Source organism: Scyliorhinus canicula, chromosome 6 (assembly GCF_902713615.1).
Source record: "Scyliorhinus canicula chromosome 6, sScyCan1.1, whole genome shotgun sequence".
Classification (NCBI taxonomy): domain Eukaryota; kingdom Metazoa; phylum Chordata; class Chondrichthyes; order Carcharhiniformes; family Scyliorhinidae; genus Scyliorhinus; species Scyliorhinus canicula.
The window spans coordinates 15,622,800-15,650,670 of record NC_052151.1 but is presented as its reverse complement, the minus strand read 5'-3'; the positions used below and the strand labels follow the sequence as shown (position 1 = coordinate 15,650,670).

The following is a 27,871-nucleotide window of genomic DNA, read 5'->3' as shown; positions in this document are numbered from 1 at the left end:
GAGCAAGTGATTTAGACAGAGCTACGTGACTCCACAATCAACCTAGGGCGGCATGGTGGCAGAGTGGTTAGCACTGTTGCCTCACAGCACCAGGTTCCCGGGTTCAATTCTGACCTCAGGTCACTGTCTGTGTGGAGTTGTATTTTCTCCTCGTGTTTGCATGGGTTTCCTCCGGGTTCTCCGGTTTCCAAAGATGTGCAGGATAGGTGAATTGGCCATGCTAAATTGCCCAAAGATTAGGTGTGGTTACGGGGCTAGGAGTGGGGGATTGGGCCTAAGCAGGGTGCTCTATCAGAGCAAGGCCTGGTGCAGACTTGATGGGCCGAATGGCCTCCTTCTGCACTGTAAATTCTATGAGTCATCTATGACTGTTGATTATAACTGACCAGATCTAAGCTCTGCAGTCCTTCACATCCAGACACGAATGGTAGCGGACGATTAAACAACTCACTGGAGGAGGAGGCTCGACAAATATCCCCATACTCAATGATGGAGGAGCCCAGCACATCTGTACAAAAGACATGGCTGAGGCATTCGCAACGATCTTCAGCCAGAAATGCCGAGTGGATGATCCATCTCAGTCTCCTCCGGATGTCCCCAGCAATGGGATTCACTCCAGGTGATATCAAGAAATTGCTGAAGGCACTGGATATTGCAAAGGCTCTGGGCCCTAACAATATCCCGGAAATAGTACTGAAGGCTTGTGCTCCAGAACTTGCCACACCCCTGGCCAAGCTGTTCCAGTACAGCTACTGCACCTACCCGGCAATGTGGAAAATTGTCCAGGTGTGTCCTGTACACAAGAGTCAGGAGAAATCCAACCCATCCATTTACTGCCCTCTCCATCATCAGTAAAGTGATGGAAGGAGTCACCAACCGCACTATCAAGCAGCATTTACTCAGCAATAACCTGCTCACGGACGCTCAGTTTGGGTTCCGCCAGGGTCACTCAGCTCCTGACCTCATTACAGCCTTGGTTCAAACATGGACAAAAGAGCCGAATGCCAGAGGTGAGGTGAGAGTGACTGCCCTTGACATCAAGACAGCATCTGACCGGGTATGGCATCAAGGAGCCCGAGCTAAACTGGAGTCAATGGGAATCAGGGGGAAAACTCTCCGCTGGTTGGAGTCATACCTGGCTTAGAGGAAGATGGTTGTGGTGGTTGGAGGTCAATCATCTCAGCTCCAGGACATCACTGCAGGGGTTCAGCTGCAATGACCTCCCTTCCATCATCATGTCAGAAGTGGGGATATTTGCAGGTGAATGTTCAGCACCATTTGTGACTCGTCAGACACTGAGGCAGTCCATGTCCAAATGCAGCAAGACCTGGACAATATCCAGGCTTGGGCTGACAAGTGGCAAGTTACATTGGAGAATCGCTGCAAACACATTGGGCCAAATGGACTCCTCCTGCACTGTAACAATAATATTAATCTTTATTGTCATAAGTAGGTTTACGTTAACACTGCAATGAAGTTACTGTGAAAAGCCCCTAGTCGCCATATTCCGCCGCCTGTTCAGGTACACAGAGGGAGAATTCAGAATGAACAATTCATCTAACAGCACATCTTTCGGGACTTGTGGGAGGAAACCGGAGCACCCGGAGGAAACCCACGCAGACACGGGGAGAACGTGCAGACTCTGCTCAGACAGTGACCCAAGCCAGGAATCGAACCTCGGACCCTGGCGCTGTGAGTCAACAGTGCTAACCACTGTGCTACCGTGCTGCCCCAATTCTATGATTCTGTGAGAATCATTTTGTCCCGGTCCACCCACTATGCTATGACCACGAAAGCACAACAGCGCCTTTACTTCCTCAGAAAACTAAGGACATTCGGCATGGGGGCGGGGGGAGTTGGACTGTGAAATGTGGGGGGGGGGGGGGGGGGGGGGGGGGGTGTTGCCAGAATTCTGGAGGTCACTGAAATGTTGAAGTGATAAAGCCACACAAACATATTTTTTTTCTCTCTCAGCCTTGGTTTCTTTGAAGATATCTCAGTAGCAATTAGAAATCGGATGAAAGGGAAAATATTAAAAACAAAAATTACATCACGTTCGAACTCCCTTGTTGGCACATCGCTTCCAGGATCCATCCCACCAGAGGATAGGGAGCCATCAGATGGAGACGTCATTGGCTGACGCTTATTGACATAGTTTCCCCCCGAGAATTCTCTTCGAAGGGCACTTCCATTTTGTGCTGTTGACCCTGTATGAACATCATCAACATGTGAAACATCTAGATAGCAAATTCAATCTTACAGTCCCGTGTGAGGGCACAGTAAAGGCTGTCTCACACCAAAAACAGGGACTTTGAGGGAAAATAAAATGACAAGATATCCAACAACAACTTGCACTTATCTTGTACCTGAATTGTAGTAAAGTGTTCCAGAGACTTCACTCACCAAGTCCCATAAGCACATTAATCCCTTTCTATTATGATCGTGTAGACAGTGAAGGGTATGTAATTTGCCCCTCTCTACTATTTTAGGATTTGCAAGATAGGTTCGCCATTTGCCTATATTTTGAGCTACATCTGGTGCCAAATCTCTTAAGCTGCCAGAATCCTATCCTTTGAAACTCCCTCTCTAAACGTTCCCTTTCCTCTCTTCATCTTTCAAATCCCTAGCTGTATCCAGCCCTATGTACAAGGCTTCAATCACCCTCTCCTCTCAGCTTCCCTTTTCCAGTTTGACGCCCACTTGTCCCTCGAGTCTCTTTATGAAGCTCCTCAGGATAAATCTTGTGATGAAATGCAAGTTGTTGTTGTAGTCTGCCAGTCAGATCAAAGGGCAAAGTTCAGAATGTTGAAAAGTGAAGTTAGATATCAGGAAGTTCTTCTTCGCTGCATCAAAACACAGAATGGCCATCTTACAAGCTTTGGATAGAAATTGTCCCATTGGGCAGACGCAGCATGGGTTCGTAAAAGGCAGGTCGTGCCTAACTAATTTAGTGGAATTTTTTGAGGACATTACCAGTGCAGTAGATAACGGGGAGCCGATGGATGTGGTATATCTGGATTTCCAGAAAGCCTTTGACAAGGTGCCACACAAAAGGTTGCTGCATAAGATAAAGATGCATGGCATTAAGGGTAAAGTAGTAGCATGGATAGAGGATTGGTTAATTAATAGAAAGCAAAGAGTTGGGATAAATGGGTGTTTCTCTGGTTGGCAATCAGTAGCTAGTGGTGTCCCTCAGGGATCCGTGTTGGGCCCACAATTGTTCACAATTTACATTGATGATTTGGAGTTGGGGACCAAGGGCAATGTGTCCAAGTTTGCAGATGACACTAAGATGAGTGGTAAAGCGAAAAGTGCAGAGGATACTGGAAGTCTGCAGAGGGATTGGATAGGTTAAGTGAATGGGCTCGGGTCTGGCAGATGGAATACAATGTTGACAAATGTGAGGTTATCCATTTTGGTAGGAATAACAGCAAACGGGATTATTATTTAAACGATAAAATATTAAAGCATGCCGCTGTTCAGAGAGACTTGGGTGTGCTAGTGCATGAGTCACAGAAGGTTGGTTTACAAGTGCAACAGGTGATTAAGAAGGCAAATGGAATTTTGTCCTTCATTGCTAGAGGGATGGAGTTTAAGACTAGGGAGGTTATGTTGCAATTGTATAAGGTGTTAGTGCGGCCACACCTGGAGTATTGTGTTCAGTTTTGGTCTCCTTACTTGAGAAAGGACGTACTGGCGCTGGAGGGTGTGCAGAGGAGATTCACTAGGTTAATCCCAGAGCTGAAGGGGTTGGATTATGAGGAGAGGTTGAGTAGACTGGGACTGTACTCGTTGGAATTTAGAAGGATGAGGGGGGATCTTATAGAAACATTTAAATTATGAAGGGAATAGATAGGATAGATGCGGGCAGGTTGTTTCCACTGGCGGGTGACAGCAGAATTAGGGGGCATAGCCTCAAAATAAGGGGAAGTAGATTTAGAACTGAGTTTAGGAGGAACTTCTTCACCCAAAGGGTTGTGAATCTATGGAATTCCTTGCCCAGTGAAGCAGTTGAGGCTCCTTCATTACATGTTTTTAAGGTAAAGATAGATAGTTTTTTGAAGAATAAAGGGATTAAGGGTTATGGTGTTCGGGCCGGAAAGTGGAGCTGAGTCCACAAAAGATCAGCCATGATCTCATTGAATGGCGGAGCAGGCTCGAGGGGCCAGATGGCCTACTCCTGCTCCTAGTTCTTATGTTCTTATGAGAAGTAAAGGAAGCAGTAACTGCACACAAACAATGTTAAGTGGTATCTATCACAACAGAATCATCACCCCATGTGTTTGTACAAGAAAATCAATTGAGTGTCAAATATCTTACTTGACGAGAGTCCACTGCTGGCACTCATGGAGCGTCCTGGCTCTGTGCGCGACCGTGCAATAGCGGGGATGCTGACAGAAGCGCTAAACATTGTCCGACTCTTCTCATCCGGAGGGCGGAGATTCTGTGAAGAAACAGGGTGAGAGTGAAAAAGAACCAGCCAAGATATTGAACAATTCAAATAGATGGAACCAAGTGATGATCACTTCAGAAACTTTTATTTGAAGGCTTAGTTGAATTGTTAAACCAGCCAGTTTCATTCACAGTCGGACAGCACTAACTACTCGCAAAGTGTCATTTCATAGAACACAGAACATTACAGCGCAGTACAGGCCCTTCGGCCCTCGATGTTGGGCTTTAGATTGGTTTCACAGGTCGGCGCAACATTGAGGGCCGAAGGGCCTGTACTGCACTGTTCCATTATCATCCATATGTTTATCCAATGACCATTTAAATGCCCTTTAATGTTGGCGAGTCCACTACTGTTGCAGGCAGGGCATTCCACGCCCGTACTACTCTCTGAGTAAAGAACCTACCTCTGACATCTGTCCTGTATCTATCTCCCCTCAATTTAAAGCTATGTCCCCTCGTGCTAGCCATACCCATCCGAGGAAAAAGGCTCTCACTGTCCACCCTATCTAATCCTCTGATCATCTTGTATGCCTCTATTAAGTCACCTCTTAACCTTCTTCTCTCTAACGCATACAGCCTTAAGTCCCTCAGCCTTTCAGTCCATTTCTAAAATGCTGAAAGGATGCATTCAATGCGGTGTAGGGATTACAGAAGCATTAGACACCTTTCAGTGCTTTGCCCAAACTCCACTCTGCACACAAGGCAAGGCAGTGAAAACCAGCAAACAGCGCAATGCAGTATAGCCTGAACCAATCCTTATATACACTTGCTGGCAGGGATCACTGCAAAGAAGAGTCGAGGCCAATCACTACACCACAGAAGCTCAGCTCAGGTAGCTTTGCACAGGTCAGTTGGTCACTAAATCTGGTAATGTCTGGTTAGCACAGTTTAGGATTTCCAAGTGGGGAAACTGAACAGATTGCAAATAAACACTACCTGTGAAAGTATGTCATTATTCCATTTGCCCACTGATTACAATTAGGGGCTGTAACTGGACAACATGTACCATGCTGTAGCATACACTACTGTACTTGACATTTACACCACACCCTCATCCTGACAGGTGAAAAATGTGGGTTTTGGCACGGATCCGAGTGATCAGAGGGCAGCACTTGCCCTAATTATAATACAACTGCATTTGCAATTTGTGTAAAATTCTCAGCATATTATTTTGTCCAGTTTACAAACAGTAATGGGTTGTGAGCTGTCGTCATTTAAACACTGGCAATAATGGATCAAACAAATGCAGATACCAGTCCACAGCTGCAGTATGCTGTCTGTCACTTACAATGGAGGCTTGTGATAACCAAATGGAACAGTTTTAAACCAACTAAACTCAGTGACAGACAACAGACACAAACAATTCAAATCAGCCCCTCTGCTTTTACCACAAGTATTTTCCCTTAGAAACCAATGTTAATCTTCAAATTCAGCAGGTCTGGCTGGCTGCTTTTGTGAAGAAGGGAACAGTGTTAATATTTCAGATTGGCGGCCTTTCATTGGAGTGGTCGTTGATCCGAACGCTAAGTCCATTGCACTCCTCGCAGATGTTGCCTGTCCGGTTTAGTTATTCCAGCTTTTCAGTCTTTATTTTGACTATCTGCAGCATTTTGCTTTGATCTTAATCTTAAAATTACTAGGAATAGCTTGAAGGTTTATTCACAACTTTGCACAAAGACACATCCCCAGGAGGTATCTGATCACGTTTTAAATAATAGGCAAAATTGGGATCATATTGAGCGGTAGGAAAACCAGCTGTCAGGTTAATCACCTGTAAAACATTAATGGGTTAACCTTGGCTCATGGTCATGGGTTCCAGCCTAACTCAGAAGATGTGAACCCACAATCTAGGCTAACATTTCAGTGCAGTGCGGAGTGAGTGCTGCACTGGTGGAGGGGACATGCCTCTGATAGGATGCTAACCAAGATCCCGTCTGCCCTCTCAGGTGGAAGTAAAATTGCCAATATTCATCCTTCAGCCAACATCACCAAAACAGCTGATCTGCTTATTGTCACATAGTCGTTTGTGGGAGCTTGCTGTGCACAATTGGCTGCTACATTTCTCACAACAGTGACCGCACTTCAAAGGTAGCTTATTGTTTATGAAGCACCTCGGGACATCCTGAGGTCGTCAAGGACACTTTCGGAATGCAAGTTCATTCTTGTCTTTTTGGGGTATTTTAACGTTACCAAGTTTTGGTCACTTTTTCCATACAACATTTAATATCTGAGAAGCTACGGAGCAGGAGCAGGTAATTTGGCCTCTTACGACTGCTCTGCCATTCAACAAAATGATGGCTGATCGGATTGTGCCCTCAACTCCATATACCCACCTATGCCTGGTAACCTTTGACTGTCTTGTTGGTCAAGAATCTATCTATCTGCGCCTGAAAAATATTCAATGACCCTGCTTCTGCCACTCTCTGGGGAAGAGAATTATACAGACTCGTGATCCACTGACAGAAAGCAATTCTTCTCATCATTAACTTAAATGGAATACCCCTTATTTTTAATGTGTCCTCTGGTTCTAGTCTCTCCACAAGGCATCCACCTTGTCAAGTCTGCTCAGGGTCTTGCTAATAATAATCTTTATTGTCATAAGTAGGCTTACATTAACACTGCAATGAAGTTACTGTGAAAAGCCCCGAGATGCCACATTCTCGGGGATGTTCGGGAACACAGAGGGAGAATTCAGAATGTCCAAATTACCCAACAGCACGTCTTTCGGGACTTGTGGAAGGAAACTGGAGCACCCGGAGGAAACCCACGCAGACTCGGGGAGAACGTGCGGACTCCGCACAGTGACCCAAGCCGGGAATCAAAGCCAGGGCCCTGCCGTTGTTTCATAGAATTTACAGTGCAGAAGGAGGCCATTCGGCCCATCGAGACTGCACCGGCTCCTGGAAAGAGCACCTATCCAAGGTTAACACCTCCACCCTATCTCCATAACCCAGTAACCCCACCCAACACTAAGGGCAATTTTGGACACTAAGGGCAATTTATCATGTCCAATCCACCTAATCTGCACATCTTTGGACTGTGGGAGGAAACCGGAGCACCCGGAGGAAACCCACGCACACACGGGGAGGATGTGCAGACTCCGCACAGACAGTGACCCAAGCCGGAACCGAACCTGGGACCCTGGAGCTGTGAAGCGATTGTGCTATCCACAATGCTACCGTGCTGCGCACGTGTTGAGAAGCAACAGTGCTAACCACTGTGCTACCATGCCGCCCACCTTATATGTGAGCCAGCCTGTCCAACTGAGCCTCCTATGAAGATCTGATTCTCTGCCTCAGGTTATTCTGCCTTTCAGAAGCTCATGGGAACAGGCTGGCCGGACTTAACTGCTGACTCTTCCTCTCTTGATATCTGCTCTGCTCGCCAGTCCCTCCCGGCCCCCATCCCATCTTAGCCCACAGAACCAAGATCAGAAATCGGTGCCTCTGGAGGAGAATGTTGGGGGCTTTGCATCAATTTTGCAGTAAACAGAATTGTTAATGGCCAAAGCAGATGGAGCGATGCAGGGTTTGGCTGGATTAGTGCCACACACACACACACACAAGGCACCGCAAATCGGTTAGTGGGGAGGTCAAGCACACACACACACCATACCCTTGGTGTTATGGAATGTGGTGAGCAGCAGGCAGAGTCTGTTGGAGGGGAGGAGATGGGGGGATCGTGGTAGAGGAAGTTCTCAGCAGAGTGGACAGTCATGTGGTAAACATGTTCAAAGTTGGTTGGAGTGGAGATCAGGCTGATGTGATTACTGTGCGGTAGATGTGGGGAACCTGGCTATTCAGGGAGCAACAGAGGAAAGAAATGTCACAGGAAAGAAGGAAAAAAAAAAACATGAAATTCATCAGTTCCAGATAGTAATGGTACAGGAAGGTCGCAGCAGATATGTAATAATCTAACATATGTGTAAAAAAAGTAACCAATTATACCACTGAAGGCTGCGAATCTTAGACGTTTAAAGAGAAACAGTGTACGATTCATCAATCGTGCCGTTAGGATTTGATCCCAATTATAAAGGGCCTTGAAATATTTTCATTCTTTTAAAGATATTTCATATTGCAAATTGCTGGTATTAAGTGGCGGAGCCTGAACAGTGCACCATGGCTAACTTACCATCGGCAAATCCTTCAAGATCTGTATACCGTCACCTGGACCCATGTGTACAATATGATTGAAATTAGTTGGGTTTGAGATTAATTTAGATCTCATTTCTGGGTCTCGAAGCATTTCTCTGAAAAGGTAAAGAAATCCAAAATCATTTCTCATTCAAATTAATTGAAATCAAAGTAACTTTATCTTCTTTTGCTGTTACTCTACCCCTCTCACTAGCTCAGAGGATGGTACGGTAATGTTCAATGTTTACTCCCCTCTATCCCTCTCACTAGCTCAGAGGATGGTACGGTAATGTTCACTGTTTACTCTCCTCTCCCCCTCTCACTAGCTCAGAGGATGGTACGGTAATGTTCAATGTTTACTCTCACTCTCCTCTACCCCTCTCACTGGCACAGAGGATGGTACGGTAATGTTCAATGTTTACTCTCACTCTCCTCTACCCCTCTCACTGGCACAGAGGATGGTATGGTAATGTTCAACGTTTACTCTCCTCTCCCCCTCTCCCTGGCACAGAGGATGGTACGGTAATGTTCAATGTTTACTCTCCTCTATCCCTCTCACTGGCACAGAGGATGGTACGGTAATGTTCACTGTTTACCCTCACCCCCTTCTATCCCTCTCACTAGCAGAGGATGGTACGGTAATGTTCAATGTTTACTCCCCTCTCACTGGCACAGAAGATGGTACGGTAATGTTCACTGTTTACTCTCCTCTCCCCCTCTCCCTGGCACAGAGGATGGTACGGTAATGTTCACTGTTTACTCCCCCCTCACTGGCACAGAGGATGGTACGGTAATGTTCACTGTTTACTCCCCTCTCCCTGGCACAAAGGATGGTACGGTAATGTTCACTGTTTACCCTCACTCCCCTCTATCCCTCTCACTGGCACAGAGGATGGTACGGTAATGTTCACTGTTTACTCTCCTCCACCCATCTCACTGGCACAGAGGATGGTTCCGTAATGTTCAATGTTTACTCTCCTCTACCCCTCTCACTGGCACAGAGGATGGTACGGTAATGTTCACTGTTTATTCTCACTCTCCTCTATCCCTCTCACTGGCACAGAGGATGGTACGGTAATGTTCATTGTTTACTCTCCTCTACCCCTCTCACTGGCACAGAGGATGGTAAGGTAATGTTCACTGTTTATTCTCACTCTCCTCTACGCCTCTCACTGGCACATCCACACCTTCCAGCTACACCTCCCGCTACCTGGGGAAAGCAGGCAGCATAATCAAAGACCCCTCCCACCCGCCTTACTCACTCTTCCAACTTCTTCCATCGGGCAGGAGATACAGAGGTCTGAGAACACACACGCACAGACTCAAAAACAGCTTAGTCCCCGCTGTTACCAGACTCCTAAATGACCTTCTTATGGACTGACCTCATTAACACTACACCCCTGTATGCTTCACCCGATGCTGGTGTCTATGTAGTTACATTGTGTACCTTGTGTTGCCCTATTATGTATTTTCTTTTATTCCCCTTTCTTTTCATGCACTTAATGATCTGTTGAGCTGTTTGCAGAAAAATACTTTTCACTGTACCTCGGTACACGTGACAATAAACAAATTCATCCAATCCATCCATCCAGCGGATGGTACGGTAATGTTGACTGTTTACCCTCATTCTCCTCTATCCCTCTCACTGGCACAGAGGATGGTACGGTAATGTTCACTGTTTATTCTCCTCCTCTCACTGGCACAGAGGATGGTACGGTAATGTTCACTGTTTACTCTCCTCTCCCCCTCTCACTGGCACAGAGGATGGTACGGTAATGTTCACTGTTTACCCTCACTCCCCTCTATCCCTCTCACTGGCACAGAGGATGGTACGGTAATGTTCACTGTTTACTCTCCTCTCCCCCTCTCACTGGCACAGAGGATGGTACGGTAATGTTCACTGTTTACCCTCACTCCCCTCTATCCCTCTCACTGGCACAGAGGATGGTACGGTAATATTCACTGTTTACCCTCACTCCCCTCTACCCCTCACTGGCACAGAGGATGGTACGGTAATGTTCACTGTTTACTCCCCTCTACCCCTCACTGGCACAGAGGATGGTACGGTAATGTTCACTGTTTACTCTCCTCTACCCCATTCACTGGCACAGAGGATGGTACGGTAATGTTCACTGTTTACTCTCCTCTACCCCTCTCACTGGCACAGAGGATGGTATGGTAATGTTCACTGTTTACTCTCCTCTCCCCCTCTCACTGGCACAGAGGATGGCAAGGTAATGTTCACTGTTTACCCTCACTCCCCTCTATCCCTCTCACTGGCACAGAGGATGGCAAGGTAATGTTCACTGTTTACTCTCCTCTATCTCTCTCACTGGCACAGAGGATGGCAAGGTAATGTTCACTGTTTACTCTCCTCTCCCCCTCTCACTGGCACAGAGGATGGTACGGTAATGTTCACTGTTTACCCTCACTCCCCTCTATCCCTCTCACTGGCACAGAGGATGGTACGGTAATGTTCACTGTTTACTCTCCTCTCCCCCTCTCACTGGAGCAGAGGATGGTACGGTAATGTTCACTGTTTACTCTCCTCTCCCCCTCTCACTGGCACAGAGGATGGTACGGTAATGTTCACTGTTTACCCTCACTCCCTTCTATCCCTCTCACTGGCACAGAGGATGGTACGGTAATGTTCATTGTTTACTCTCCTCTCCCCCTCTCACTGGCACAGAGGATGGTACGGTAATGTTCACTGTTTACCCTCACTCCCTTCTATCCCTCTCACTGGCACAGAGGATGGTACGGTAATGTTCACTGTTTACCCTCACTCCCCTCTATCCCTCTCACTGGCACAGAGGATGGTACGGTAATGTTCACTGTTTACCCTCACTCCCCTCTATCCCTCTCACTGGCACAGAGGATGGTACGGTAATGTTCACTGTTTACCCTCACCCCCCCTCTATCCCTCTCACTGGCACAGAGGATAGTACGGTAATGTTCACTGTTTACCCTCACCCCCCCTCTATCCCTCTCACTGGCACAGAGGATGGTAAGATAATGTTCACTGTTTACCCTCACCCCCCCTCTATCCCTCTCACTGGCACAGAGGATGGTACGGTAATGTTCACTGTTTACCCTCACCCCCCCTCTATCCCTCTCACTGGCACAGAGGATGGTAAGATAATGTTCACTGTTTACCCTCACTCTCTAGCTGGATGTTAATACACATGGGAGAAAAACCTCTTTCACCTTCTGTCATCTTTCTCAATTCAATTACTTAAGCTGAAAGTCCAGCTACTGGAGGGCAGGTTTGTGTTGGGAAAGGGGACTACTGCTAGCATGAACATACTACAGACAATGAAATTCAACTCCCTTTGGAGCCTGACACACACAGCTGCACTTTCCAAAGTACCAACAAAATAAAATGAAGTCCATATCTAATATGACATTAACTGTGTTGGGGGGGAGGGTAGGAGAACCAGGCACTGAGTGGCTAACAGGGTATTGGAGGGACAGTGAGGAAAGGTAACAGGGTAGGATGCGGACGTATGTTTACTATGACACTGAGACTCTGTCCCACCTCCTCTGCTGAAGCCTCTCCTCTTCAGGTACCCGAAAGGAGTATCTCCGTTTGCTTCTGGTCCTGACCATCTGTTTGCGACTGTTATCTGACGTTTCAGGAACAACGAGCTCGTCCCCTTCTGTGGGAGTGAAAGAAACAGCTGAATGGAAACTATAAAATGACCAGATGATCGACAAAAGTATTGTGAAAACTTTGACTATTATTGTAATAAACTGCTCAAAGGCTGTCCAGATCTTTGCCATGTTCAGACCATGCTCAGGTACCCCCCATTAGGCTGTCCAGGTCTTTGCCATCATTGCCATGTTCAGACCATGCTCAGGTACCCCCCATTAGGCTGTCCAGGGCTTTGCCATCATTGCCATGTTCAGACCATGCTCAGGTACCCCCCATTAGGCTGTCCAGGTCTTTGCCATCATTACCATGTTTAGACCATGGTCAGATACCCCCCATTAGGCTGTCCAGGTCTTTGCCATCATTGCCATGTTTAGACCATGCTCAGATACCCCCCATTAGGCTGTCCAGGTCTTTGCCATCATTGCCATGTTTAGACCATGCTCAGATAACCCTGGTTAGGCTGTCCAGGTCTTTGCCATGTTTAGACCATGCTCAGATACCCCCCATTAGGCTGTCCAGGTCTTTGCCATCATTGCCATGTTTAGACCATGCTCAGATAACCCTGGTTAGGCTGTCCAGGTCTTTGCCATGTTTAGACCATGGTCAGATACCCCCCATTAGGCTGTCCAGGTCTTTGCCATCATTGCCATGTTTAGACCATGCTCAGATAACCCTGGTTAGGCTGTCCAGGTCTTTGCCATCATTGCCATGTTTAGACCATGGTCAGATACCCCCCATTAGGCTGTCCAGGTCTTTGCCATCATTGCCATGTTTAGACCATGGTCAGATACCCCCCATTAGGCTGTCCAGGTCTTTGCCATGTTCAGACCATGGTCAGATACCCCTCATTAGGCTGTCCAGGTCTTTGCCATGTTCAGACCATGCTCAGATACCCCCCATTAGGCTGTCCAGATCTTTGCCATGTTCAGACCATGCTCAGGTACCCCCCATTAGGCTGTCCAGATCTTTGCCATGTTCAGACCATGCTCAGATAACCCTGGTTAGGCTGTCCAGATCTTTGCCATGTTCAGACCATGCTCAGATAACCCTGGTTAGGCTGTCCAGATCTTTGCCATGTTCAGACCATGCTCAGATACCCCCGTTAGGCTGTCCAGGTCTTGGCCATCATTGCCATGTTCAGACCATGCTCAGATACCCCCCATTAGGCTGTCCAGATCTTTGCCATGTTCAGACCATGCTCAGATAACCCTGGTTAGGCTGTCCAGATCTTTGCCATGTTCAGACCATGCTCAGATAACCCTGGTTAGGCTGTCCAGATCTTTGCCATGTTCAGACCATGCTCAGATACCCCCCATTAGGCTGTCCAGGTCTTTGCTGAGACCTGCCAATAGCTGATCGTTGTTGGGGATTTCTGTACATTGCCACCTCTCTCCCATGAAAAGAACCAGGTTATTAAAAGGTCAAGCACAGTAACAGGAAGTGGCTTATTTTTATATCTGAACAAAACATTATTCGGTAATGATGTGTTTGTATTTTTATACACAGTGGGTTTCCTGAAGTACAAGTCAGGATATACGGAATAGGATAACATGAAGATGACAGTGTTGTTCCCGGGAATGGCTATAGATCAGTGTGTGTGTGATATACTTGTGAAGGTCACATGTTCCATATGTTAATTCATGGCCAAATGTTGGTGACCCGCTTTACTTCTGCTCTACACAGATTAGTGGTTTAGCGATGCTGGCTAGTGTTTAGCAAACCCTAAAGTAACTAAATATGTTAACAGGAAATGTGGTGTCTTCCATTAAACATTAAAACACTTACTAGACGTACCTGCCATCTTATTTTTGAAATAGATTAACCTGATCGTCTCAAGGCCTAACAGGTTAAGTGTTCCCTCTGTATTGAGTGGTCGAACCTGTAAGGAGAGGAACTCACTGTAACCAATCCCGTAAGGAATTTCTCAAACAGTACATTTGATTCCCCACTAATTCCCACTCACATGAAATTTGCAAATGGTGCTTTTCCAATCCTCTCTATGTGCTCCAGCTCAAAGCTCCACTGCTGGAGAGTACATCACAGCAGTCTGATATGCTAAATGTGGACTGATAGGGAAAGGTATTGATAAATTGCCAGGAGAAGTAGGGCCAGAGGATGCAAATTGAAATTCAAATTACATTCTAAACAGGGAAACCCTGAAGAATGATGAATAAATGTATGAAATAAATTTAGATCACAGAAGGGATTTGAAAGGATAATGGGATGTGGGACCAAACACTTTATTTTTTCATGTGGTGGCACGGTTGCCTCATATCTCCAGGGTCCCAGGTTCGATTCCTGGTTTGGGTCACTGTCTGTGCGGAGTCTGCGGGTTCTCCCCGTCTGCGTGGGTTTCCTCCGGTTTCCTCCCACAGTCCAAAGATGTGCAGGTTACGTGGATTGGCCATGATAAATTTCCCTTAGGTTAGGTGGGGTTACGGGGTTACAAGGTGTGGGCTTGGGTAGGGTGCTCTTTCCAAGAGCTGGTGCAGACTCGATGGGCCGATTGGCCTCCTTCTGCACTGTAAATTCTACGATGAAGTGATACAGAATATAAAAGCAAGGAACCTGATTTAGAACTCTGTGGTCAGGTTTGGGTTCCCATCTTGGGAAGGATGCACCGGACTCAGAAACAATCCAGTGACAATGGGGGGGGGGGGTCAGCAAACCCAAGTTACATTCACTGGAGATGGGGGTTTTGGGCGTGATCTGATAGAGGGAGAGAGAAAGGAGGAAAAGGGAAGGAAAGAAAACAAAAGGGATAAAAGAGAAGAAAGCAAGCTAATGTTCACTGTGGACATTGCTGGCAATTTGCTGCAATGCTGAACTGCCCTTGAACTGAGTGGCTTCCTAGGCCATTTCAGATGGTGGTTAAGAGTCTGTGGGTCAGGGCAGCACGGTGGCACAGTGGTTAGCATTGCTGCCTACGGCGCTGAGGACCCAGGTTCGAATCCCGACCCTGGATCACTGTCCGTGTGGAGTTTGCACATTCTCCCCGTGTCTGCGCGGGTTTCACTCGCACAACCCAAAGATGTGCAGGGTAGGTGGATTGGCCACGCTAAATTGCCCTTTAATTGGAAAAAATAATTGGGCACTCTAAATTTATTTTTAAAAAAGAGTCTGTGGGTCTGGAGTTACAGCAGGGTAGCATGGTGGTTAGCATAAATGCTTCACAGCTCCAGGGTCCCAGGTTCGATTCCCGGCTGGGTCACTGTCTGTGCGGAGTCTGCACGTCCTCCCCCTGTGTGCGTGGGTTTCCTCCGGGTGCTCCGGTTTCCTCCCACAGTCCAAAGATGTGCGGGTTAGGTGGATTGGCCATGCTAAATTGCCCGTAGTGTCCTAATAAAAGTAAGGTTGGGGGGGGGTTGTTGGGTTACGGGTATAGGGTGGATACGTGGGTTTGAGTAGGGTGATCATTGCTCGGCACAACATCGAGGACCGAAGGGCCTGTTCTGTGCTGTACTGTTCTATGTTCTATATAGGACATGAGTCCCAGATGGGTTTTTACAACAATCTACAATAAGTTTCATAGTCACCATTACTGAGACTAACCTTTTTTTATTAATTGAATTTAAATTCCACCAGCTGCGGTGGTGGGATTTGAACCTCTGTCCCCCATTAGTCTGGTCTCTGGATTACTAGTCCAGTGATGTTACCACTACACCACCATTTCCCCTCCCCATAGCACTGTAAGGAATAGAAGAGGAAGACAAATATAATCAAACTGGGGAAGGAACTGAACGTACCTTCTTTAGTGCAACTGTCTGAATCCACTCCATAGTGTTCACATCAAATACATCTACAGCATTCTCACTATACACAGACAGATATGGAGCATTGTAACCTGCAGAAATACAACACAACTGACAGTCAGCGTCCGATCTGTGGGTTTATTGCAATCCGCCATTAGTTATATCTACATGCAATTGAAAATTAAGTACAATAGCTTCACTTGATTGGTGTTCCCACAATCATTATTCAGAGTAACAGTACCAATGTTACAGGGAACAATTACACTTGAGCTTTTTATACTATACTCTGTCTGTTAAACAGGACTGCTCTCACCACTATCAACAACAGCAAGAGGCCTGTACCTACCAGGAATTCACTCCAATGTGTAATAAACATCAAGTATTCTCTCCAGACATAGGCACTCTAGATAAATGATTCCATAATCATGGGTGACAAAATAGCACAGTAGTTAGCACTGTTGCTTCACAGCACCAGGGTCCCAGGTTCGATTCCCAGCTTGGGTCACTGCCTGAGCGGTGTCTGCACGTTCTCCCCGTGTCTGAGTGGGTTTCCTCCGGTTTCCTCCCACAAATCCCGAAAGACGTGCTGTTAGGTGAATTGGACATTCTGAATTCTCCCTCCGTGTTCCTGAACAGGCGCGGGAATGTGGCGACTAGGGGCTTTTCACAGTAACTTCATTGCAGTGTTAATGTAAGCCTACTTGTGACACAAATAAAGATTAATTAACCCAACCAGCCATTGAGGGGAGTAAATTTTGAGCAAATTCTTGTTGCACATCAGGGTCAGGATTCTCCGAGCCCGCGCCGGGGGGAGGGGGGGGGGGGGGGGGGGGGGGGGAGAGAGAGAAGAGAATCGTGCCATGCCGGCGCAGTGCTGCCGATTCTCCGGTCACCAGAGAATCTGCGTCAATCACGCCCAAGCGGTCGCCATTGAAAGTGCCCCCCCCCCAGCGATTCTCCGTGCTCGACGGACCGAGTGCCCGTCATGTCCCGCCGGAGTGGTATATGTGGTTGGGGCTAGTTTAGCACAGTGAGCTAAACAGCTGGCTGGTAATGCAGAACAAGGCCAGCAGCGCGGGTTCAATTCCCGTGCCGGCCTCCCCAAACAGGTGCCGGAAAGTGGCGACTCGGGGCTTTTCACAGTAACTTTATTGAAGCCTACTCGTGACATTAAGTGGTTATTATTATTATAATACATATGGTCCCACCAGGCGCGACTACGGCGTTCTGGCTGCGGGGGCCGCCCAGGTTGGGGGGGGGGGGGGCTATGTTTCTCTGCGCCGGGCCCTTGTAGCGCTCAGCCATGTTGCGCGGCGGTCGGCAACCATGCGCCGGTGCAGAGACAGCCAACGCGCGAATGTGCGGACCCACGCAGGCAGTGTAGGGCCGGCTTTCGGCGCCGGAGCAGTGCACAGCACTCCGGCACCATTCTACCATTCTAGCCCCGAAGAGGAGGAGAATTACTGGGCCTGGAGGCCCACTGACGCCGGCATCGCTCGGGCCGGTTTTGACGCCAGCGTCAACACTTGGCCGCGATATTGCAGAATCCCGGCCCAGATTTTTCACTTCTAGAGGGTATTTGAACATTTCAATAACAATGTGAGCTTGTTACTGTTCTTCATAACCTTACACACTTCTAATCCAGCTACTTGCAAATGTTGCATTGCTCAGCGACACATAGTACTCGACTGCCATCTACTGGACACTTTAGCCATCACCACAGAAGGGTTTTACTCTTACTTTAGAAAGCCGTATGTATCATAAGGACAGGTAACAGTGTGTTAATGATAAATAGGTGCAAAAAATGCTGGATAAACTCAGCAGGTCTGGCAGCATCTGTGGAGAGAAAATAGAGTTAATGTTTCGGATCCATTATGACTTCTTCAGAACTGAAGAGGGACAGAAATGCAATGAATTATATAATTGGAGAGGAGGTGGGGCAGAACAGAAGGTCAGGGACAAGTCTGGGCTCAGGAGAGATTGACAAGACAAAGAGAGTAGAATTCAGGTCTAACAAAGTGCTGATAATGGTATAAAAGTGAGATAGCAGAATGTGTTAGTGGGAGAACAAAGGTGAAAGAAAAACTGAAGAACAAGTGACAGTTGGGGAAGGTGGGAGGGTGGTCGCATTGGGACAAACAACGGAAACATAAAAACAAAAAGGTGGGTCAAGGTGTAGGGGAAAGTTAACAACTTAAAGTTGTTCAATTGGATGTTGATTCCAGAAGGCTGTAACATGCCTAATCAGGTGGTGAGGTATTCTTCCAGCTTGCTTTGGGCATCATTGATGCATTGTAACAGGCCTAGGACAGACACGTGGGCTTGAGAGCAACATGCTGAGTTGAAATGGCCAGAGGTTTGGGGTCATGGTTGTGGGCAGACAGAGGGTGTTCTGCGCAGCGGTCACTCTGTCTGCATTTAGTCTCACCAGTGTAGAGGAGACCCCTCATTGGGAGTAGCGAACACAGTAGACAGTACAGTAATATTCGAGTGCTTTTCTTCAAGTGTTAATGATACATGGCAGTAGAACCATAGAATTCACACAGTGCAGAAGGAGGCCATTTGGCCCATCGAGTTTGCACTGACCCCAGAAAGAGCACCCTACCCAGGCCCAATCCCTTGCCCTATCCCTGTAATCTAACCTGCAAGTCCCTAAATTCAATTTTAGCAAGGCCAATCCACCTAACCTGCACATCTTTGTATTGTGGGAACATACCCACAGAGAGAAGGTGCCCACTCGTCAGTCACCGGAATTGCACCCGGTTCACTGGTGCTGTGAGGCAGCAGTGCTAACCACTCTGCAACCATGCCACCCAAAATAAAAAGAAAAGATTAATGTTCAAACTGGCCAATAATGCACGGGGTGAAAAGGTGTGTGAATTACAATTCTGAAGAATTCCCTGGTCCACCTATGCCACTCTGCTTTTGGCTTTGCACAAATGGCACCTCACCCGTAACTTCTTGTTAATCTTCAGGGCAGCACGGTGGCACAGTGGGTTAGCCCTGCTGCCTCACAGTGCCGAGGTCGCAGGTTCGATTCTGGGTCGCTGATCGTGGAGTTTACACATTATCCCCGTATTTGCGTGGGTCACGCCCCCAAAACACTAGGATGTGCAGGTTAGGTGGACTGGCCACGCCAAATTGCCCTTTAATAGGAAAAAATGAATTGGGCACTGTAAATTAAAAAAAAAAACTTCTTGTTAATCTTCAAGAACATCCTGGATTTGCCCACTAACCTTGGTGCAGAAAATGGATTGACTCAATTTGGCCAGAGTCGACACATTTACTGTCCATCTCCAGTTCCCATGAACGTGGGACTGGAAATACAAGCAAGATTCTGGATTTATCAAGTTCAATGAATTTAACAAAATCACATCAATTTCGCAAATAGCCAGTCTGGAGTTGAACTTCATGGAGCGAGAGGGAGATCAGTGTATACCTGTGGGCAGCGAGAGAGAGAGATCAGTGTATTCCTGTGGGCAGTGAGAGAGAGAGATCAGTGTATTCCTGTGAGCAGTGAGAGAGAGAGATCAGTGTATTCCTGTGGGCAGCGAGAGAGAGAGATCAGTGTATTCCTGTGAGCAGTGAGAGAGAGAGATCAGTGTATTCCTGTGGGCAGCGAGAGAGAGAGATCAGTGTATTCCTGTGGGCAGTGAGAGAGAGAGATCAGTGTATTCCTGTGGTCAGTGAGAGAGAGAGAGAGAGTGATCAGTGTATTCCTGTGAGCAATGAGAGAGATCAATGTGTTCCTGTGGGCAATGAGAGAGAGATCAGTGTATTCCTGTGGGCAATGAGAGAGATCAGTGTATTCCTGTGGGCAATGAGAGAGAGAGAGATCAGTATATTCCTGTGGGCAATGAGAGAGATCAGTGTATTCCTGTGAGCAGTGAGAGAGATCAGTGTATTCCTGTGGGCAGTGAGATAGAGAGATCAGTGTATTCCTGTGAGCAGTGAGAGAGAGAGATCAGTGTTTTCTAGTGGGCAGTGAGAGAGAGAGTGATCAATGTATTCCTGTGGGCAATGAGAGAGATCGGTGTATTCCTGTGAGCAGTGAGAGAGATCAGTGTATTCCTGAGGGCAGTGAGAGAGAGAGATCAGTGTATTCCAAGTGGGCAGTGAGAGGGAGATCAGTGTATACACTGATCTCTCTCTCTCTCACTGCTCACAGGAATACACTGATCTCTCTATCTCACTGCCCACAGGAATACACTGATCTCTCTCTCTCACTGCCCACAGGAATACACTGATCTCTCTATCTCACTGCCCACAGGAATACACTGATCACTCTCTCGCATTGCCCACAGGAATATACTGATCTCTCTCTCTCACTGCCCACAAGAATACACTGATCTCTCTCTTGCATTGCCCACAGGAATACACTGATCTCTCTCACTACCCACAGGAATACACTGATCTCTCTCATTGCCCACAGGAATATACTGATAACTCTCTCTCTCATTGCCCACAGGAATACACTGATCTCTCTCTCTCACTACCCACAGGAAGACACTGATCTCTCTCTCAAGCTGCCCACAAGAATACACTGATCACTCTCTCGCGCTGCCCACAGGAATACACTGATCTCTCTCTCTCACTACCCACAGGAATACACTGCTCTCTCTCTCTCTCACTGCCCACAGGAATACTCTGATCTCGCTCTCTCACTGCCCACAGGAACACACTGATCTCTCTCTCGCACTGCCCACAGGAATACACTGATCTCTCTCACTGCTCACAGGAATACACTGATCTCTCTCTCTCACTGCCCACAGGAATACACTGATCTCCCTCCCTCTCTCACTGCCCACAGGAATACACTGATCTCGCTCTCACACTGCCCACAGGAATACACTGATCTCTCTCTCACACTACCCACAGGAATACACTGATCTCCCTCTCTCACTGCCCACAGGAATACACTGATCTCCCTCTCTCACTGCCCACAGGAATACACTGATCTCTCTCTCTCACTGCCCACAGGAATACACTGATCTCTCTCTCTCTCTCACTGCCCACAGGAATACACTGATCTCTCTCTCAATGCCCACAGGAATACACTGATCTCTCTCTCTCTCACTGCCCACAGGTACACACTGATCTCTCTCACTGCCCACAGGAATACACTGATCTCCCTCTCTCACTGCCCACAGGAATACACTGATCACTCTCTCGCAATGCCCACAGGAATACACTGATCTCTCTCTCTCTCACTACCCACAGGAATACACTGATCTCCCTCTCTCACTGCCCACAGGAATAAACCGATCTCTCTCTCTCACTGCCCACAGGAATACACTGATCTTTCTCTCACGCCCATAGGAATACACTGATCCCTCTCGCTGACTGCCCACAGGTACACACTTATCTCTCTCTCACTGCCCACAAGAATACACTGATCTCTCTCTCTCACTGCTCACAGGAATACACTGATCTCTCTCTCTCACTGCTCACAGGAATACACTGTTCTTTCTCTCACGCCCATAGGAATACACTGATCCCTCTCGCTGACTGCCCACAGGTACACACTGATCTCTCTCTCACTGCCCACAAGAATACACTGATCTCTCTCTCTCACTGCTCACAGGAATACACTGATCTCTCTCTCACTGCCCACAGGAATACACTGATCTCTCTCACTCCCTGCTCACAGGAATATACTGATCTCCCTCTCTCTCACTGCCCACAGGATTACACTGATCTCTCTCTCTGACTGCCCACAAGAATACACTGATCTCTCTCTCTCACTGCTCACAGGAATACACTCATCTCTCGCTCACTGCCCACAGGAATACACTGATCTCTCTCTCTCACTGCCCACAGGAATACACTGTTCTTTCTCTCACACCCATAGGAATACACTGATCCCTCTCGCTGACTGCCCACAGGTACACACTGATCTCTCTCTCACTGCCCACAAGAATACACTGATCTCTCTCTCTCACTGCTCACAGGAATACACTGATCTCTCTCTCACGGCCCACAGGAATACACTGATCTCTCTCTCTCACTACCAACAGGAATACACTGATCTCCCTCTCTCACTGTCCACAGGAATACACTGATCTCTCTCACTGCCCACAGGAATACACTGATCTCCCTCTCTCACCGCCCACAGGAATACACTGATCTCTCTCTCTCTCACTGCCCACAGGAATACATTGATCTCTCTCTCTCACTGCCCACAGGAATACATTGATCTCTCTCTCTCACTGCCCACAGGAACACACTGATTTCTCTCCCTCTCTCATTGTCCACAGGAATACACTGATCTCTCTCTCTCTCTCACATTGCCCACAGGAATACAGTGATCTCTCTCTCTCACTGCCCACAGGAATACACTGATCTCTCACTCTCTCTCTCTCATTGTCCACAGGAATACACTGATCTCCCTCTCTCACTGCCCACAGGAATACACTGATCTCTCTCTCACTGCCCACAGGAATACACTGATCTCCCTCTCTCACTGCCCACAGGAATACACTGATCTCCCTCTCTCACTGCCCACAGGAATACACTGATCTCCCTCTCTCACTGCCCACAGGAATACACTGATCTCCCTCTCTCTCACTGCCCACAGGAATACACTGATCTCTCTCTCTCTCACTGCCCACAGGAATACACTGATCTCTCTCTCGCATTGCCCACAGGAATACACTGATCTCTCCAACTACCCACAGGAATACACTGATCTCTCTCTCTCACTGCCCACAGGAATACACTGATCTCTCTCTCTCACTGCCCACAGGAATACACTGATCTCTCTCTCTCTCGCTGCCCACAGGAATACACTGATCTCTCTCGCTGCCCACAGGAATACACTGATCTCTCTCTCTCACTGCTCACAGGAATACACTGATCTCTCTCTCACTGCCCACAGGAATACACTGAACTCTCTCTCGCACTGCCCACAGGAATACACTGATCTCTCTCTCTTTCACTGCCCACAGGAATACACTGATCTCTCTCTCTCTCACTGCCCACAGGAATACACTGATCTCTCTCTCACTGCCCACAGGAATATACTGATCTCTCTCAGGCACTGCCCACAGTAATACACTGATCTCTCTCTCTCACTGCCCACAGGAATATACTGATCTCCCTCTCTCACTGCCCACAGGAATACACTGATCACTCTCTCTCTCACTGCCCACTAGAAAACACTGATCTCTCTCTCTCACTGCTCACAGGAATACACTGATCTCTCTATCTCACTGCCCACAGGAATACACTGATCTCTCTCTCGCACTGCCCACAGGAATACACTGATCTCTCTCTCTCACTGCCCACAGGAATACACTGATCTCTCTCTCTCACTGCCCACAGGAATACACTGATCTCTCTCACTGCCCACAGGAATACACTGATCTCTCTCTCTCACTGCCCACAGGAATACACAGATCTCTCTCTCTCACTGCTCACAGGAATACACTGATCTCTCTCTCTCTCTCGTTGCCCACAGGAATAAACTGATCTCTCTCTCATTGCCCACAGGAATACACTGATCTCTCTCACTGCTCACAGGAATACACTGATCTCTCTCTCTCACTGCCCACAGGAATACACTGATCTCGCTCTCTCACTACCCACAGGAATACACTGATCTCTCTCTCTCACTGTCCCCAGGAATACACTGACCTCTCTATCTCACGGCCCACAGGAATACACTGATCTCCCTCTCACTTCCCACAGGAATACTCTGATCTCTCTCTCTCACTGCCCAAAGGAAAACACTGTTCTCTCTCGCTGACTGCCCACAGGTACACACTGATCTCTCTCTCACTGCCCACAGGAATACATTGATCTCTCTCTCTCACTGCTCACAGGAATACACTGATCTCTCTCTCTCTCTCTCACAGCCCACAGGAATACACTGATCTCTCTCTCTCTCACTACCAACAGGAATACACTGATCTCCCTCTCTCACTGTCCACAGGAATACACTGATCTCTCTCACTGCCCACAGGAATACACTGATCTCCCTCTCTCACCGCCCACAGGAATACACTGATCTCTCTCTCTCTCACTGCCCACAGGAATACATTGATCTCTCTCTCTCACTGCCCACAGGAATACACTGATTTCTCTCCCTCTCTCATTGTCCACAGGAGTACACTGATCTCTCTCTCTCTCTCACATTGCCCACAGGAATACAGTGATCTCTCTCTCTCACTGCCCACAGGAATACACTGATCTCTCACTCTCTCTCTCTCTCATTGCCCACAGGAATACACTGATCTCTCTCTCTCACTACCCACAGGAATACACTGATCTCCCTCTCTCACTGCCCACAGGAATAAACCGATCTCTCTCTCTCACTGCCCACAGGAATACACTGATCTCTCACTCCCTGCTCACAGGAATATACTGATCTCCCTCTCTCTCACTACCCAAAGGAATACACTGATCTCTCTCTCTCATTGCCAACAGGAATACACTGATCTCTCTCTGACTGCCCACAGGAATACACTGTTCTTTCTCTCACGCCCACAGGAATACACTGATCCCTCTCGCTGACTGCCCACAGGTACACACTGATCTCTCTCTCACTGCCCACAAGAATACACTGATCTCTCTCTCTCACTGCTCACAGGAATACACTGATCTCTCTCTCTCTCTCACTGCCCACAGGAATACACTGATCTCTCTCTCTCACTACCAACAGGAATACACTGATCTCCCTCTCTCACTGTCCACAGGAATACACTGATCTCTCTCACTGCCCACAGGAATACACTGATCTCCCTCTCTCACCGCCCACAGGAATACACTGATGTCCCTCTCTCACTGTCCACAGGAATACACTGATCTCTCTCACTGCCCACAGGAATACACTGATCTCCCTCTCTCACCGCCAACTGGAATACACTGATCTCTCTCTCTCTCACTGCCCACAGGAATACACTGATCTCTCTCTCTCTCTCACTGCCCACAGGAATACATTGATCTCTCTCTCTCACTGCCCACAGGAATACACTGATTTCTCTCCCTCTCTCATTGTCCACAGGAATACACTGATCTCTCTCTCTCTCTCACATTGCCCACAGCAATACAGTGATCTCTCTCTCTCACTGCCCACAGGAATACACTGATCTCTCACTCTCTCTCTCTCATTGCCCACAGGAATACACTGATCTCTCTCTCTCACTACCCACAGGAATACACTGATCTCCCTCTCTCACTGCCCACAGGAATACACTGATCTCTCTCTCACTGCCCACAGGAATACACTGATCGCCCTCTCTCACTGCCCACAGGAATACACTGACCTCCCTCTCTCACTGCCCACAGGAATACACTGATCTCCCTCTCTCACTGCCCACAGGAATACACTGATCTCTCCAACTACCTACAGGAATACACTGATCTCTCTCTCTCTCTGCCCACAGGAATACACTGATCTCCCTCTCTCTCACTGCCCACAGGAATACACTGATCTCTCTCTCTCTCACTGCCCACAGGAATACACTGATCTCTCTCTCTCTCACTGCCCACAGGAATACACTGATCTCTCTCTCGCACTGCCCACAGGAATACACTGATCTCTCTCTCTCTCGCTGCCCACAGGAATACGCTTATCTCTCTCGCTGCCCACAGGAATACACTGATCTCTCTCTCTCACTGCTCACAGGAATACACTGATCTCTCTCTCTCTCGCTGCCCACAGGAATACACTGATCTCTCTCGCTGCCCACAGGAATACACTGATCTCTCTCTCTCACTGCCCACAGGAATACACTGAACTCTCTCTCGCACTGCCCACAGGAATACACTGATCTCTCTCTCTTTCACTGCCCACAGGAATACACTGATCTCTCTCTCTCTCACTGCCCACAGGAATACACTGATCTCTCTCTCTCACTGCCCACAGGAATACACTGATCTCTCTCTCGCACTGCCCACAGGAATACACTGTTCTGTCTCTCTCTCACTGCCCACAGGAATACACTGATCTCTTTCTCTCTCTCATTGCCCACAGGAATACAGTGATCTCTCTCTCTCACTGCCCGCAGGAATACACTGATCTGATCTCTCTCTCTCTCACTGCCCACAGGTACACACTGATCCTTCTGACTGCCCACAGGAATACCCTGATCTCCCTCTCTCACTGCCCACAGGAAACCCTGATCTCTCTCTCGCACTGCCCACAGGAATACACTGATCTCTCCCTCTCACTGCCCACAGGAATACACTGATCTCGCTCTCTCACTGCCCACAGGAATACACTGATCTCTGTCTCTCACTGCCCACTGGAATACACTGATCTCACTCTCACTTCCCACAGGAATACACTGATCTCTCTCTCTCACTGCCCACAGGAATACACTGATCTCTCTCTCTCACTGCTCACAGGAATACACTGATCTCTCTCTCTCACTGCCCACAGGAATACACTGATCTCTCTCTCTCACTGCCCACAGGAATACACTGATCTCTCTCTCTCTCGCTGCCCACAGGAATACACTGATCTCTCTCGCTGCCCACTGGAATACACTGATCTCACTCTCACTTCCCACAGGAATACCCTGATCTCTCTCTCTCACTGCCGACAGGAATACACTGATCTCTCTCTCATGCCCACAGGAATACACTGATCTCTCTCTCACTGCCCACAGGAATACACTGATCTCTCTCTCTCAGTGCCGACAGGAATACACTGATCTCTCTCACTGCCCACATGAATACACTGATCTCTCTCTCTCACTGCCCACAGGAATGCACAGATCTCTCTCTCTCTCACTGCTCACAGGAATACACTGATCTCTCTCTCTCTCGTTGCCCACAGGAATACACTGATCTCTCTCTCTCACTGCTCACAGGAATACACTGATCTCTCTCTCTCACTGCCCACAGGATTACACTGATCTCTCTCTCACTGCCCACAGGAATACACTGATCTCTCTCTCTCACTGTCCACAGGAATATACTGATCTCTCTCTCAATGCCCACAGGAATACACTGATCTCTCTCTCTCACTGCCCACAGGTACACACTGATCTCTCTCACTGCCCACAGGAATACACTGATCACTCTCTCGCAATGCCCAAAGGAGTACATGGACCTCTCTCTCTCACTGCCCACAGGAATACACTGATCTCTCTCTCACTGCCCACAGGAATACACTGATCTCTCTCTCACTGCTCACAGGAATACACTGATCTCCCTCTCTCACTGCTCACAGGAATACACTGATCTCTTTCTCTCTCGATGCCCACAGGAATACACTGATCTCTCTCTCGCACTGCCCACAGGAATACACTGATCTCTCTCTCTCACTGCCCACAGGAATACACTGATCTCTCTCTCTCACTGCCCACTAGAAAACACTGATCTCTCTCTCTCACTGCTCACAGGAATACACTGATCTCTCTATCTCACTGCCCACAGGAATACACTGATCTCTCTCTCGCACTGCCCACAGGAATACACTGTTCTCTCTCTCTCTCACTGCCCACAGGAATACACTGATCTCTTTCTCTCTCTCATTGCCCACAGGAATACACTGATCTCTCTCTCACTGCCCACAGGAATACACTGATCTGATCTCTCTCTCTCACTGCCCACAGGTACACACTGATCCTTCTCACTGCCCACAGGAATACCTGATCCTCTCTCTCACTGCCCACAGGAAAACCTGCCTCTCTGCACTGCCCACAGGAATACATGTCTCTCCTCTCACTGCCACAGGAATACACTGATCTCCTCTCTCACTGCCCACAGGAATACCATGATCTCTGTCTCTCACTGCCACTGGGAATACACTGATCTCACTCTCACTTCCCACAGGAAAACACTGATCTCTCTCTCACTGCCCACAGGAATACACTGATCTCTCTCTCTCACTGCTCACAGGAATACACTGACTTCTCTCTCACTGCCCA

General features: G+C 47.9%; 1 protein-coding gene across 1 annotated transcript in view; it reads right to left on the bottom strand.

Moving 5' to 3' along the window:
* Nucleotides 1-2,493: 2,493 nt before the first annotated feature.
* The window catches only part of LOC119967000 (serine/threonine-protein kinase MRCK alpha-like), a 386,584-nt gene continuing 361,206 nt past the window's right edge, over nt 2,494-27,871 (bottom strand). The window contains exons 33-38 of the mRNA XM_038798987.1: nt 15,987-16,084; nt 14,026-14,119; nt 12,124-12,244; nt 8,584-8,701; nt 4,207-4,444; nt 2,494-2,881 (exon numbers count right to left, since the gene is read on the bottom strand). Of these exons, the coding sequence (XP_038654915.1) occupies nt 4,271-4,444; nt 8,584-8,701; nt 12,124-12,244; nt 14,026-14,119; nt 15,987-16,084 (605 nt within the window). The 3' untranslated portion in view covers nt 2,494-2,881; nt 4,207-4,270. The remainder of the gene's footprint in view (nt 2,882-4,206; nt 4,445-8,583; nt 8,702-12,123; nt 12,245-14,025; nt 14,120-15,986; nt 16,085-27,871) is intronic.